This window comes from Apium graveolens, unplaced genomic scaffold (assembly GCF_009905375.1).
Source record: "Apium graveolens cultivar Ventura unplaced genomic scaffold, ASM990537v1 ctg913, whole genome shotgun sequence".
Lineage (NCBI taxonomy): Eukaryota > Viridiplantae > Streptophyta > Magnoliopsida > Apiales > Apiaceae > Apium > Apium graveolens.
The window spans coordinates 42,095-55,414 of record NW_027421761.1 but is presented as its reverse complement, the minus strand read 5'-3'; the positions used below and the strand labels follow the sequence as shown (position 1 = coordinate 55,414).

Below are 13,320 nucleotides of genomic sequence, written 5' to 3'. Positions count from 1 at the left end.
GCATTGGTTAATAGAAGAATTGAATTGCAACTCGAATTTCTTATATAATGTAGTATTTTTTTTGTTGTATTACAGTTGTAATTATTGTAACAGAAAGTGAGTATCACATTTTGAAGTATTATATTCGGTCAGCTATTGCTTTGTGTGCCCTTTTATGTATCATTCACGATGTGATGACAATCTGCGAAAATTGGAGTCACATGGTTATTGTAAAGGGACGAAGAAGGGGATACTTGGACCAATAGGTTACCTTAATGTAGCATCCACATTTTACCAGCCACTGGCATTTTTGAAGCTTGATAATCATTTACTTTTGGGAAGCCAAAAAAGGTTTTGTAGTACGATCTAGTTAAGAAGAAGTATTATAGGAATTAAGAATAAGGGGTCTGCATCAATACTACGAGTCAGATATTTCATGGTACACCTAATGAGGAGAATCAACGAATTCAAGAGAAAAATGTAGTGGACGACGATAAAACTGAAGATAATGATGGTTAATCCTTTTTTTTGTGAAATTTATATGTAAAGTTTTGTTTCTAGGATTTTGTTATAAATATATAGGCAAATTATCCAAAGCCAACTTGGCTGCGATACACCGGTCGCAAGAAAATATTGCGGAAGGTGAGAGCTACCTTAATGAAATATTGCAGCTCGTGTATTCCATCCAACGATGACTGGGATTCCATTCAATAATGACTGGGATAAGTCCCTATATACATACATATATATAGGTGATTTTTTTTAAAACCTTAGATCTTTTAAGTTACGTAGTGTACAGCCGATGTATCAATATATATTTACATAATATATATTATCTGTGATTAACACATCTCTTCTGTCTCATCTTTTCCCTTCCCTCCAATTATAATTCAAATATATTATTTTTTTGATAATAAGGCACAATTATAAGTCATATTGTTGGATTTCTTATATGCAAAATCCACGTCTTAAATCATTAGGACAATATAGTGCAATATTGAGTGAAATATTTTATTTTCATAAATTATACAAAAGTAATGTAATATTAATAATTTTTTCACACCCACATAATAAGTAAATACTTAATACAAATTTATTTAAGAGGTAATCAGTCGGAATAAAGCTTCATCAACACCACGGAGAATCAGTAGTTTCATTTTTTCTTAATCTACTTTCTCCACTGTTATAACCCTTGATCTCAATATTTACATACATCAAGCACATACATCCTTCTTGTCCATATACATGGTGATTACCCAAGCGACACCACCGTCCCTTCTAAGTCTTTAGTACATCCAACTATGCTCATATCCATGAACACACACACACTTACATAATTAATAATAGTTACAAAATCTTAATTACCCGTTTGATATACATACATTAACCAACAAATTGAGTTCAAATTGAACATTCAAACCTATAATTATATCAAATTGGTGACATTGACCTTACTACTGAACTCATTGTGCTACTATAGACGACCAATTTCATATCAATTCATATGTGAAATTATTTCCTCCACATTGACTATGAACTCTAACAGAACAAAATCATATGATACATGTAGATTGTTAGAATTTTGTTTATAGAACCAACTAAAATTATTAATAATGTATGATACTTTTTAATTTTTTTTTATGTTTTAAAATATACTGCATTTAAAGAAGAAGAAAATATAAAGAAATTTGGGTTTTCTTTGGGAAAAGAAACTTGATTAAATAGCTTCAGTTATTTATTTGGAAAGAAAAATATCAAAGTAAATGGCCTTCGCTATAAAGTAAAATGAAATGTACAGTAGTTTAATTCTTAAAAACAATATTATAGAAATGATTAGATTTTTTTATGCGTGCAATCTAAGAGTTTAAGCTTTTTAAATTTCTCTAAATAAATATACACACTCATATTTTTGTTCCTCATATTAATTTAGGAAGGATATCAATATTACAAGTTGTCCTCCTTCTTACTTATTGTGTCCGGTAGGAGCACCTCATAACAAATTAGGGCAAAATAAATCGTTAAAAAAGTGATCATATCAAGTCTCAAAAAAGATTATATTTTATTTATTTTTCTAAAAGAGTTGTAACTATAGGTTTCCATCTGCACCCATCAGTTATTCTACCAACACATATATATATATATATATATCTTTGAAAGGATATGAGTAAGTCATATGAATGACATATGCCTCCACCGGAACATGAAATGACCTTTACCGGAACATGACATATGACATGGCCCTTTTTTTATCATCCACGTTACATGAAACATGTAAAAAAATCTATCATGGAAGGACTAAAGAACATTTGAAAGGTTAATTAACTCAAATACATAATCGTTTTAGAGATTTGTTAAGAAAAAAATTAGCTTGGAGATGATTCGATTTATATTCCCTCTATATTATATTCTAGAAGAATGCAAAGTAATGTTTATAGTTGCTCTATGTATCCTCTACAAGTAATTCACCAAATCTTCGTATTTCACACATATTATGACATATGGCATTCCGGGTCACTTGTTTTCGTACTTCACTCATTGTAAATCTCATTTTATTCCTTAGCATTATTAGTACTGGCCCTAAGGATCAAGGTGTCTTACGTGTCTAAACTTTTTTACCCATCCATAATTTAAAAATATTGCAACTAGTATATTCAACAATATATTAGAAGTACCTATGTTTTATCTATTGAGTTCTAATTTTTCAGGAACATCACAAATTGGATAAAATGCATTACGTAGGATGATCCATTTTTCACAGCTTACGTCTATCTATTATTGTATGTAACCGTTAATGTGCATAAAATCTCATCTAGTACTTAATTTATCCTTCTATTTATCAATCAAGAGATTCATACAAGACTTAGTTGCTTCTAAATATATATAGATATATTTTATATAGATCAAATTAATTATGTCTACTCATAGTTAATCGATTATATGTTGGTATCACAATGAAAGCATTCTATTACTATCAACCCAAAGAAATTAGGGGTAACAAATTACTTTGAATATTTTTTGGAACTATAATTTATATCAGGTTTCATCCACTTTAATATCTGATAGAACTTTCTCGAAATGAACCCAGAATATGTTTAGGCCATCCAAGATAAAATCTGTTTTAAAGAGAATAATATTAATTCTTTAACTATATAAGACAACTAATTAAGATGGATATGTTCCACAACTCCAAGTTAATTTGCTTTATCTGTCCTGCTAATTTTATAATAATTGATCTTCTAATAATTTTTGAAATGCATCATATCATATTGTAATAAATGAATTACTATCTATAATTGGGCCTTATAAATCTTAGTTCTTAAATAAATAAATAAATTTTTTTAAATTAAATGGACGCCTCAAATATATTTATATATTGGTATAGTTTGAATTGATTTTGTGTTCTTGATATAAAATTTATACACAAACACACAAACACAGATATATATATATATATCAAGAAAATTTGTATGGTGACCACTTTTTCATTGGGAACCATGTATGTTCTGCAATCAAAACACTATAATATATATTATTTTATGACGTATATTTTACCAGTATCACTAACTCATTAAAATTGTTGAAGATTATTTAAGTTTAATAAGTAGAATGTGTATGTTTTTAGCAAACTTAACAAATGTTTTGTAAACTTAACATATTTTGTAGGATAAAATATTTTTGTAATGTTTTACATACAATACGTATATGATATTCAAGATTTTGAATAAAATGATGATCTTTGTAGAGCATGATTAGCAAAATTAAATGTTTTGCAATATTTTCATGTAATATTTTTTACTTGTAGAATATAAGTGGTCTTCATAGAATTTAACTCTCTCTGCTATACATATACATACATACATACATAAATACCCGTATATATTGTATGAAAATTTTGGTGCCCTATTTGGGATGATCTTGGCCTCCAAAAGTGAAAAAATGTTAAGTGGGAAGACAAAGATGATGAACTTAGTCTTATACATTGGCGACCTTTACCGAGTATAAGATGTGCATATGCACTATGTACTGAGCCCAAAAGGATATATAGTTCATTATGTATGTATAGGTTGCAATTTATTTTTTTAATATATACATTTACAAACGCAAAACCTAGCCCAAAAGCCCATAACATAGCCCAAGTTCACTTGTTTATTTAAGTTGATTTGAGGTACATGTGACTTTGAATATATATAATCAATTTATTTTTATCGATTCAGTGATTCACTTATTGTTTTTCTTTCCTTTGTGTTGCTTTATATCATACTTTTAACATTTAATAATTTTAGGTTTTTCTTGACCAATTTATTTCTGATTAAATAAATTATAAATATGTAATATAATGTATTGGTTTACACTCGTAATTTTTCAATAATCGTTAGATATATAAGTTCTTATTTTATTTTTTAACAAACTTAAATTCATTGAATTAAAAGTAAAGCCATGGGGATGCGCCCCTCTTAGATTAATACTTGATTAGGTTCTAACTTATGAACCCCTTAATTTTTTTTAAATGGTTTGATTTCATATTTTTATAGGGTCCAAACATAATTTTTGCACTAGGCCTAAAAAAACTCATCACCGTCCATGAGTGTGAAATTCATATGTAAAGTTATGTTTTCTTGGATTTTCTTATTAAATAAATAGCTATATATATTTCTATATGGAAAAATAGGACTAGAAAAAAAAGATTTTATAGAAATTGCAGTGTGTTGCACATGTGTTAAAATATCTCTGTACTTGACCTTGTTTGAACTCTTGCAAAACCCTTCATTATAATGTTCTTCAAATATTTTCTAAGATGTTTGAATTTTATTTTAGTTGGGGGTATTTTTTACTTAATAAGGTATTTAAAAAATATGGCCATGTCCATTAGTTATATTATTAAAGACTAATTTAAAAATGTCTACATCCGTTTTTTATACGAGCTTATATCCCATCCGTGTTATGCACCGATTTTCATTAATATTTTATTAGTATTTAAATTATATACATATAAACAGTTAATTTTAATTAATGATTTTTAACCAGCTCGCCTTGTTACTTATAGAATATATTTATTTGGTTTTTATGTGATAGGTCAATTACACTATTATCTTAATTTGATTTTAGTAATAATGTAAACATAAATTATAGAGTTAGGCCCATGTTTTAATTATAATAGTTTTGTAAATTAAAAATATAGTTAGGCATGTAATAATCTATACTATTATATAATAGACGAAATATTAAAAATTTGATCGGTTTGGTCTTTCGTTAAATTACTTAACTACCCTCGCTTAATAATTGAAATATTTCACTTAATTGCTCTTATGTTTTATATTCACTTAATTAGCCATATATTTTAAACTTTTCTAATTTTATTCTAATTTTAATTCATATTATTCTGAGCAATTTATTAATTGAAGTCAATTAAGATGAAAAAAAGACGGGGTAATCAAATCACTCCTCTCATCTCTATGCTATGTGCACTTTTCATCGATTCTAAAAAATATCTTTCAATCTATGTTATATAATAATTACCAAAATATTAAAATTTTGGTCGATATAAAAATTCCGGTCAACAAATATTATATAAAAATTTGACCAGCATAAAGATTTCAGACAACAAAATAATATATATTATTCGATCGCGCTAAGAAAATTATACTATTGAACCACATGAAAATAAAAATAAAAATACAAATGGTCTTGCGATAAAGCAAAATAATATACACTATTCATCCCGGCTAAAATAAAATTATACTATTGATATGGACTCACGATAAAAAAAATAATATGTATAATATTTATCTTGGATAAAATAAAATTATGCTATTAATTAGACTAAATAAGATTAAAAAAGTAATTAAATACAATTATTGAGATTTTGTCATATAATGGGTTTCTGGTTAAAATAAAATAATAAATATAAATGATCGGACTGAAAAACTTGTACTACTAAATCAACAAAACATATTCAAAATATAAATTATTGATTTATATGATGACATCGGGTTAAACAAAATAATACAGAGTTAAATATCAACCAGGTGATTCATTACTCCAAATGACTCGAGTAGGTCACTTACCACAAATTTGACATATAGTAATCCTCGACTAAGCTTATTTAATCAGTCCATTAGAGTCAAACAATTTACTTAACGGTCAAACGTGTGACTCAGCTATGCAACCTCTGATTAGCATAACAACACAATCATCTTTCATTTCTCTAATTCTTTCTAGATGTAGCTTCAATGTGCACTAAAACTTTCATTTCTCTAATTCGTTTTAGGTGTAGTTACAATTCACACTAAAGATTGAATGCCCCATGGTACGGAATCAAAACACTTTCTAAGTGTTTGTAATGTTTTTATTTTAGAGTTTTTTAAGTCTTGTATGTTACAACCAATCATGCCCACTCAGCTCCAGGTGGATCGATTTCACTGCCAACTGTTAGATTTAATCAAAACTCCTGTTATATTTTAAGTCTTGTCCGAGTCTTCTAAATGTGGTATACCAGTTTGTTATAGTTTATAAAGTTCATGAGATTTTGTAAGAGTGTTTTGATTATGTTTCAGCTAGGTGGTGTAGTGAAGTTTATTTAGGATTCATTCAATACTTAGTTACTTATTTTTAGCTTAGATAGTTGGTGTTCTGTTTCACAATATTATTTAATATATCTTGTACTATTTTGGGAGAATAAGATCAACTTGAATACTTTGTTTTTCTCTCATTTTACATTGCAAACAGGCACACACACAAACATAAAGATATATATATATATATATATATATATATATATATTACGGAAACCAGGGACTGCAGAAGGTGTATACTTTCTTCGTTGTGGTATCAGAGCCACATGTCTAGTCTGTGTATGCCAAAGTATATGCCCAGGAAGGGAAGTATGGAGTCAAGCAAGACGGAGATAATCAAAATAGAAGAAGGAGGAGTTGGTCTAAGTTATCTGATGTTCGCATGAAGTAACTACACATCATGGGCAACAAAAAAGAAGGTTTTTATGCAGGCTCACGCATTGTGGGAAGCTATTGATCCCAAAAATTCAAAATCAAAGGTGGAAGGAGAACAGATCAGATCGCATTGGCAGCTATTTATCAAGGAAAACCCGAGGACATGCTTTTGTCTATATCTGAAAAGACTACGGCCAAAGAAGTATGGGAAACCATTAAAACTATGTGCCTTGGTGCTGATTAGGTGAAGAAGGCAAAAGTACAAACATTGAAAGCTGATTTTGAGTCACTGAAGATGAAAGACACTAAGCATCTCGACGAGTTTTATATGAAACTAAACAGTTTGGTGGCCAACATTCAAGCATTAGGTGAAGTGATTGAAGAAAGCTACATGGTAAAAAAGCTTCTTTGAGAGTGCTAGAGAGGGGAAACTACTGTTTACTTACTAGAGAGGATTGGCTGAGGAGATCAAACTCAAGGAATTGATATAATAGTGGTGACAATCGTGTGAAAAAAGTGCTAAGGAATGGACGAGATAGAAGTAGGATAAGATATTTCAATTGTCTGGTGTATGGTCATTATGATGCGGAGTGTTGAAAACCTAAACGTGAGAAAGAACAACATTGGGAGGTGAACATGTCTTAGACACAAGACGATGAGCCTGCACTCTTAATGATTGAGTGTGGAATGAAAAAGATATTATTGAGTAAGGAGAAACTACAACCAAGGTCGGTTTCTGGTGCTGAGAAGAAACATGGTGAATCAAAAGAGAGAGCAATCACATGACATGAGAAACATCAAAATTTAAAATTTTTGGATGAGAAAGTAACCGAAAAAATTCGCTTTGGAGATGGCTCAACAGTGAATATAAAGGGAAAAGGCTCAGTCATGTTTAAGTGCAAAAATGGTAAAGAAAGAATATTTCAAGAGGTATATTATATCCCAGACTTATGCGATAATATTTTGAGCCTTGGTCAGTTATCTAAAGAAAGAAGGAAATCGAGTGGTAATGCATTGTGAGTTCTTATGGGTATATGAAAAAGATAGAAAATTACTTATAAAAGTTAAGAGAACGGGGAACAGATTGTATAAAGTGATCATTGAAAGCTGTGAACCAATATGCCTGCTGTCCAGGATGGATGAAATAACATGGTTATGGCATTCACGACTTCATCATGTTAATTTCCGGGCTATGAATGTAGTGTCAAGACAACATGACTGAAGGCTTGCCAAAAATTATCCAACCCAGGGAGATATACTCGGGATGTCTGATGTCGAAGCAGACCAGGAAAAGATTTCCAGCACAATCAAATTACAGAGCAGAACAAGTGTTGGATTTGATTCATGGAGATCTATGTGGGCCAATCTTGCCAGAGACTTCAGGTGGTAATAAATATTTTCTTCTACTTGTCGATGATTATAGCAGAGCTATGTGGGTGTATTTCTTGAAGACGAAGGACGAGGCTTTTGATGCATTTAAAAAATTTAGAGCCCAGGTTGAGAGAGATCCAGATAAAAGGGTGAAAAATTTCCGCACAAACAGAGAAGGTGAGTTCTGCTCAAATAATTTTATTTCATATTATGAAAATTTTGGCATATATCGACAGTTTACAGCTTCATATACGCCACAACAAATCGGCATAGTCGAGAGACATTATCCTATAGTAGTTGCTATAGAGAGGAGTTTAATAAACACTATACAGTTGGCTTCATTTTTGTGAGGAGAAGTAGTTAGGCATTCAGTTTAAATATTGAATCGGCTGCCAAATATGTGCTTTGTCAGATTAACCTGCTTACGAGGTCTGGACAGGGTTAAAGCCAAATCTGGAACACATCAAGGTGTTTGGGTGTGTATGTCACAAGAAAATGCAAGTTTTTAGACAACTAGGTCAGAACATCGTAGTAAAATTGTTGTTAACGTCGGGAAGGATCCGAGAACAAAAGCTTATCGATTGTTTGATCCAGTGTCAAGAAAAGTATTTGTGAGCCACGATGTTTTCTTCTAAGAGACAAAGACCTGGGAGTGGGAACATTGTGAGAAGCAAGGTACATATCAGTCAAATTAATTTACTGTTTCTGGTTTTGAATTTGGTGAAACTAACATAAGTGAAGAAGGAAAAAGTCAAGCCACAATACAAAGTGACAACACTAATTAAAGTTTCAGAGGCACAAGCTCCTGTTACAAGTTAAAGCTCATCAATTTCATCCCAAGCCTCGAGTGTGAGGAGTTCTGCTGGTTCTGGGCAAAGTAGTGAGCCAAGAAACTTTAGATTAATCAGTGAAATATACGATGATACAGAGGAAGTCGAAGCTGTAGATGAACTAATGCTTATGTGGGTGGATGAACCAATCAATTACAGTCAGAGTTGGAGGGAACTGAAAGAACTATATCCCAAAGCAAGGAAGCGAGAAGGGAAGGAGAGCCAAGACAGGTTGACAGCCATAGGTGATCTAGGATACTTATAAGGTATTATTCTGAATTTATGATTGCTAAATTATGATATTAGTAGAATGTTTATGGAACAGATCACAATATGAGTATTGTTATGAGGTTGTAGACATTTAAATGAAATATGCTGATTTTTGGATATAATCATGTATATAATTGTTTATTATATATCTGTGTGCCTTCCCTCTTTAGGGTTATCAGATATAAAAAACGATCCCCGCGAATCTGGTATACTAAAGGAGAGTTAGTGAAGCACAAAGCTTGAATTATAGCAAAAGGTTATGGTCAACAATATGGAGTTGATTTCAAAGAGATTTTTGCACTAGTAACTCACTTGGAAACAATGTGTCTTCTCCTGGAATTGTCACCAAAAAATGGGTGGATGTTTCATTATCTAGACGTCAAGTCAGCATTTCTAAACGGGGATTTAGAGGAAGACGTCTACGTGTCACGGCCTGAGGGTTTTGAAAAATCAGGGCAAAAGCATTTGGTTTATAAGTTGTCAAAAGTACTGTACGGACTCTGTCAGGCTCCTAAAGCTTGGTATTTGAAGCTAAGAAAGTGTCTGGAAAGCATGGGTTTGTCACGGTGTCCTTATGAACATGCAGTATACATAAAAAGATAGGGAGAAGAAGCATTCATAGTGGTAGTGTACGTCAATGATCTTTTGGTGATAGGTACAAGTGGAGATGTCATACATGACTTTAATGAATAAATGAACAAGCACTTTGAAATGAGTGATTTGGGAAAGCTTTCTTATTATCTTGGCATAGAGGTTGATCAGCAGAAATGTTATGTTAAGCTCAAGCAAACATCGTATGCTAATAAGGTTTTAGAAAAGGCTGGTATGAAAGATTGCAACCCAACAAAAATTCCAATGGAACATAAGGTGTTGCTTACCAAGGATAAAAGTGGTGCGGCTATTGATTCTACTGAATATAAAAGCATTGTGGGAGGCCTCCATTATCTTGTTCATACACGATCGGACATATCGTATGCTGTGGGAATAATTAGTCGATTCATGGAAAGGCCAACGGTGATGCACATGAATGCTGCTAGGAGAATAATGTGTTATATTCAAAGAACGTTAGGTTATGATTTGAGTTATTCAAAGGACAGTGGAAATTATATTTTAACAGGGTTCTCAGAAAGTGATTTGGACGGGCATATTGATGATAGGAGGAGCACTAGTGGGATAATATTCTACTTAAATATGAGTGTGATAATTTGGGTCTTGTAGAAACAGAAGTGTGTTGCACTATCCTCGTGTGAAGCTACATCAGTAGCTTGCCGATATATATGGTTAAGAAAATTGCCAGGTGAAGTTACTGATAGTTATATTGGACCAGTGGTGTTGCATCGACAACAAATTAGCTATAGACTTAGCAAAAATCCTGTTTTTCATGGGAGCTCTAAGCATATCAATATACGTTATCACTTTATAAGGGAATGCGTGGAGTGAGGCGAAATTATTATAAGGCATGTACAAATTGAAGAGCAACGCGCATACGTGCTCACAGAAGCATTGTCAATTGTCAAGTTTGAGCGAATGCGTCAGTTTCTTGGTGTGAAGAACCTGAAAAAATAAGTTTAGATTAAGGGGGTATTTGTTGGATTTAATCAAAACTTCTATTATGTTTTAAGTCTTGTCTGAGTCCTCTGAATGTGGTTTACCGGTTTGTTATGGTTTATAATGTTCATGAGATTTTGTAGGAGTGTTTTGAATAAGTTTCGGCTATGTGGAGTAATAGGGTTTATTTAGGATTCATTCAGTACTTAATTCCTTATTTTTAGCTTAGATAAGTGGTGTTCTCTTTCATAATATTATTTAATCTTTCTTGTACTCTTTTGCAAGAATAAGATCAACTTGAATACTTTGTGTTTCTCTCGTTTTACATTACAAACACATATCTATATATATTACTGAAACCAGGACTGCAGAAGGTGTATACTTTCTTCACAAACACACCCACTAATGGCCCGGTTAAAATTTAACATTAATATTGATGATTCTATGAGTCAAATTTGTAACCAATGACCTACTTGAGTCATTTGGCCGTAATGAGTCATCTAATTGATGTTTAACCCAAATAATAAATAATATTCATGCAGACTAATATATAATATATAATTGAGTTAAAATAAAATTAAAGCTACTAAAACACCGTGCTACACCGTGCATAGCACGGATTTTAAAGTAGTAAATTTTAAAGAATGAATTATTATAAACATCTTTTAGTACTTCTAATATAGTATATACATATCCCTCTGCAGGGATGTCTTTTTTGTTTAGGAGGGATAACAAAACTTCTTATATTATGTAATTTCTTACGTAAATAGATAATTACTTTATTAATCTTTTATATAAATATTTTATAAATATTTAATTTTTCTATGAAATTATCTAAATATGTAATTCCAATATAGATATTGGCTCTTCTAATCAATTATCCATTGATATTTGAATGATTTTAAGATACAAAATAAGTGTGATTTGCAAAAGTATTTTTAATTTCACAAATCAATGAACAAAAAGAAACAAAAAAATATAGAAATTAAATTAAAATATGATCCTTACTATTATCGAAAAACTTAACAAAATCACTTGCTTATCACTTCTTCGTAAAAGTAATGTTTTCTCTCATTTTCAAGTCATTTGTTCATACTAAACGCATTCACAATATATATATGCCTCATTAACATGCTTTTTATGATTTTTTTTATTTTTTTAAAACTAATATTTTAATTTACATAAAGTGTAATGTATAATTGTGTTTTTTAAAAATGTTTTTAAAAATTGATTTTTGAGTAATAGAAATGACCATATTTTGTGATATTTTGGGTTTTTTGGGTGATACTGTGAGCTATTACCCGACAATAAAAAACACTTGTTGCAAACCGCGGTAAACATAATTTCTTTTTGCCCTTATTACCTCAAAAACACTCATTTCGATCTCTACTGTTTTCACTCTTAATCTTCCCCATCTTCATCTTCATCTTAATTAAACTCTAAAAAAATGTCAGATGAACTGCTTGCCCTCATTTTCCTCAAGGTTCTTTTTATAATCATACATATAATAATCTGGGGTTTGGGTACGATCATGTTAATGACGATTATAAAGTTGTAATGACGGTTCAGTGGTATCGTACTACTCGATCTAATGGTGCGCAGAATGATAAGGAAGTTCATGTTTATAGTTTAAAATCAAATTCATGGAGAAGAATTGGGAATTTTCCTTATTCAGTAAATTGTGGACGATTACCTGCTACTTTTGCTAATGGTGCTTTGTTTTGGATGTGTTCTGAAGAAACTGTTGAGTCAAATCACTGAAAATATATTGCTGCCTTTCAGCTTGCAACCGAAGAATATAGAGTGGTACCAGCGCTACCTGCGTATGATGATACAAGTTGCAATGTTGACATTTATATTGGGTCCATGGAAGGTTTTCTTTGTGTTCAGTGTTATGTTTATCATCCAGAATGTGATGACGAGTTGGCGGAAATGGGAGACATATGGTTACTGCAAAGGGATAGAGAAGAGGATACTTGGACCAAGTTAGTTTCGTTTAATAGACCATCTACAGTTTACCAGCCATTGGCATTTTCGAAGAGTGGCAATCATTTACTTTTGGCAAGCCAAGAAAAGTTTTTGTGGTACGATCTTGTCAAGGAAGAAGTACGAGAGGAATTCAGAATTAGGGGTCTGCCTCAATACTATGAGTCAGTTGCTTATATTGAGAGTCTTGTTCATCTTGACGGTGGTACAAGTGCAGAAGAGAATCAACTTATTCGAGAGAAAAAGGTGGCTGAAGACGACGAAAGTGATGAAGGTAATGCTGCTTAATCTTTCTATGTGAAATTTAAATGCAAATTTATGTTGTTTGAATTTTGTTATTACATATATATGGTAAAATACAAGGAAAACAGTTTAAAAGACAATAATTA

General features: G+C 31.3%; 1 protein-coding gene across 1 annotated transcript; it reads left to right on the top strand.

Annotated features, from left to right (window-relative positions):
• Nucleotides 1-8,140: 8,140 nt before the first annotated feature.
• On the top strand, nt 8,141-10,000 carry LOC141705624 (uncharacterized). Its single transcript, XM_074508519.1, has 3 exons — nt 8,141-8,474; nt 9,139-9,372; nt 9,648-10,000. The coding sequence occupies exons 1-3, from the start codon at nt 8,141-8,143 to the stop codon at nt 9,998-10,000; spliced, it is 921 nt and encodes a 306-aa protein (XP_074364620.1).
• Nucleotides 10,001-13,320: the final 3,320 nt, after the last annotated feature.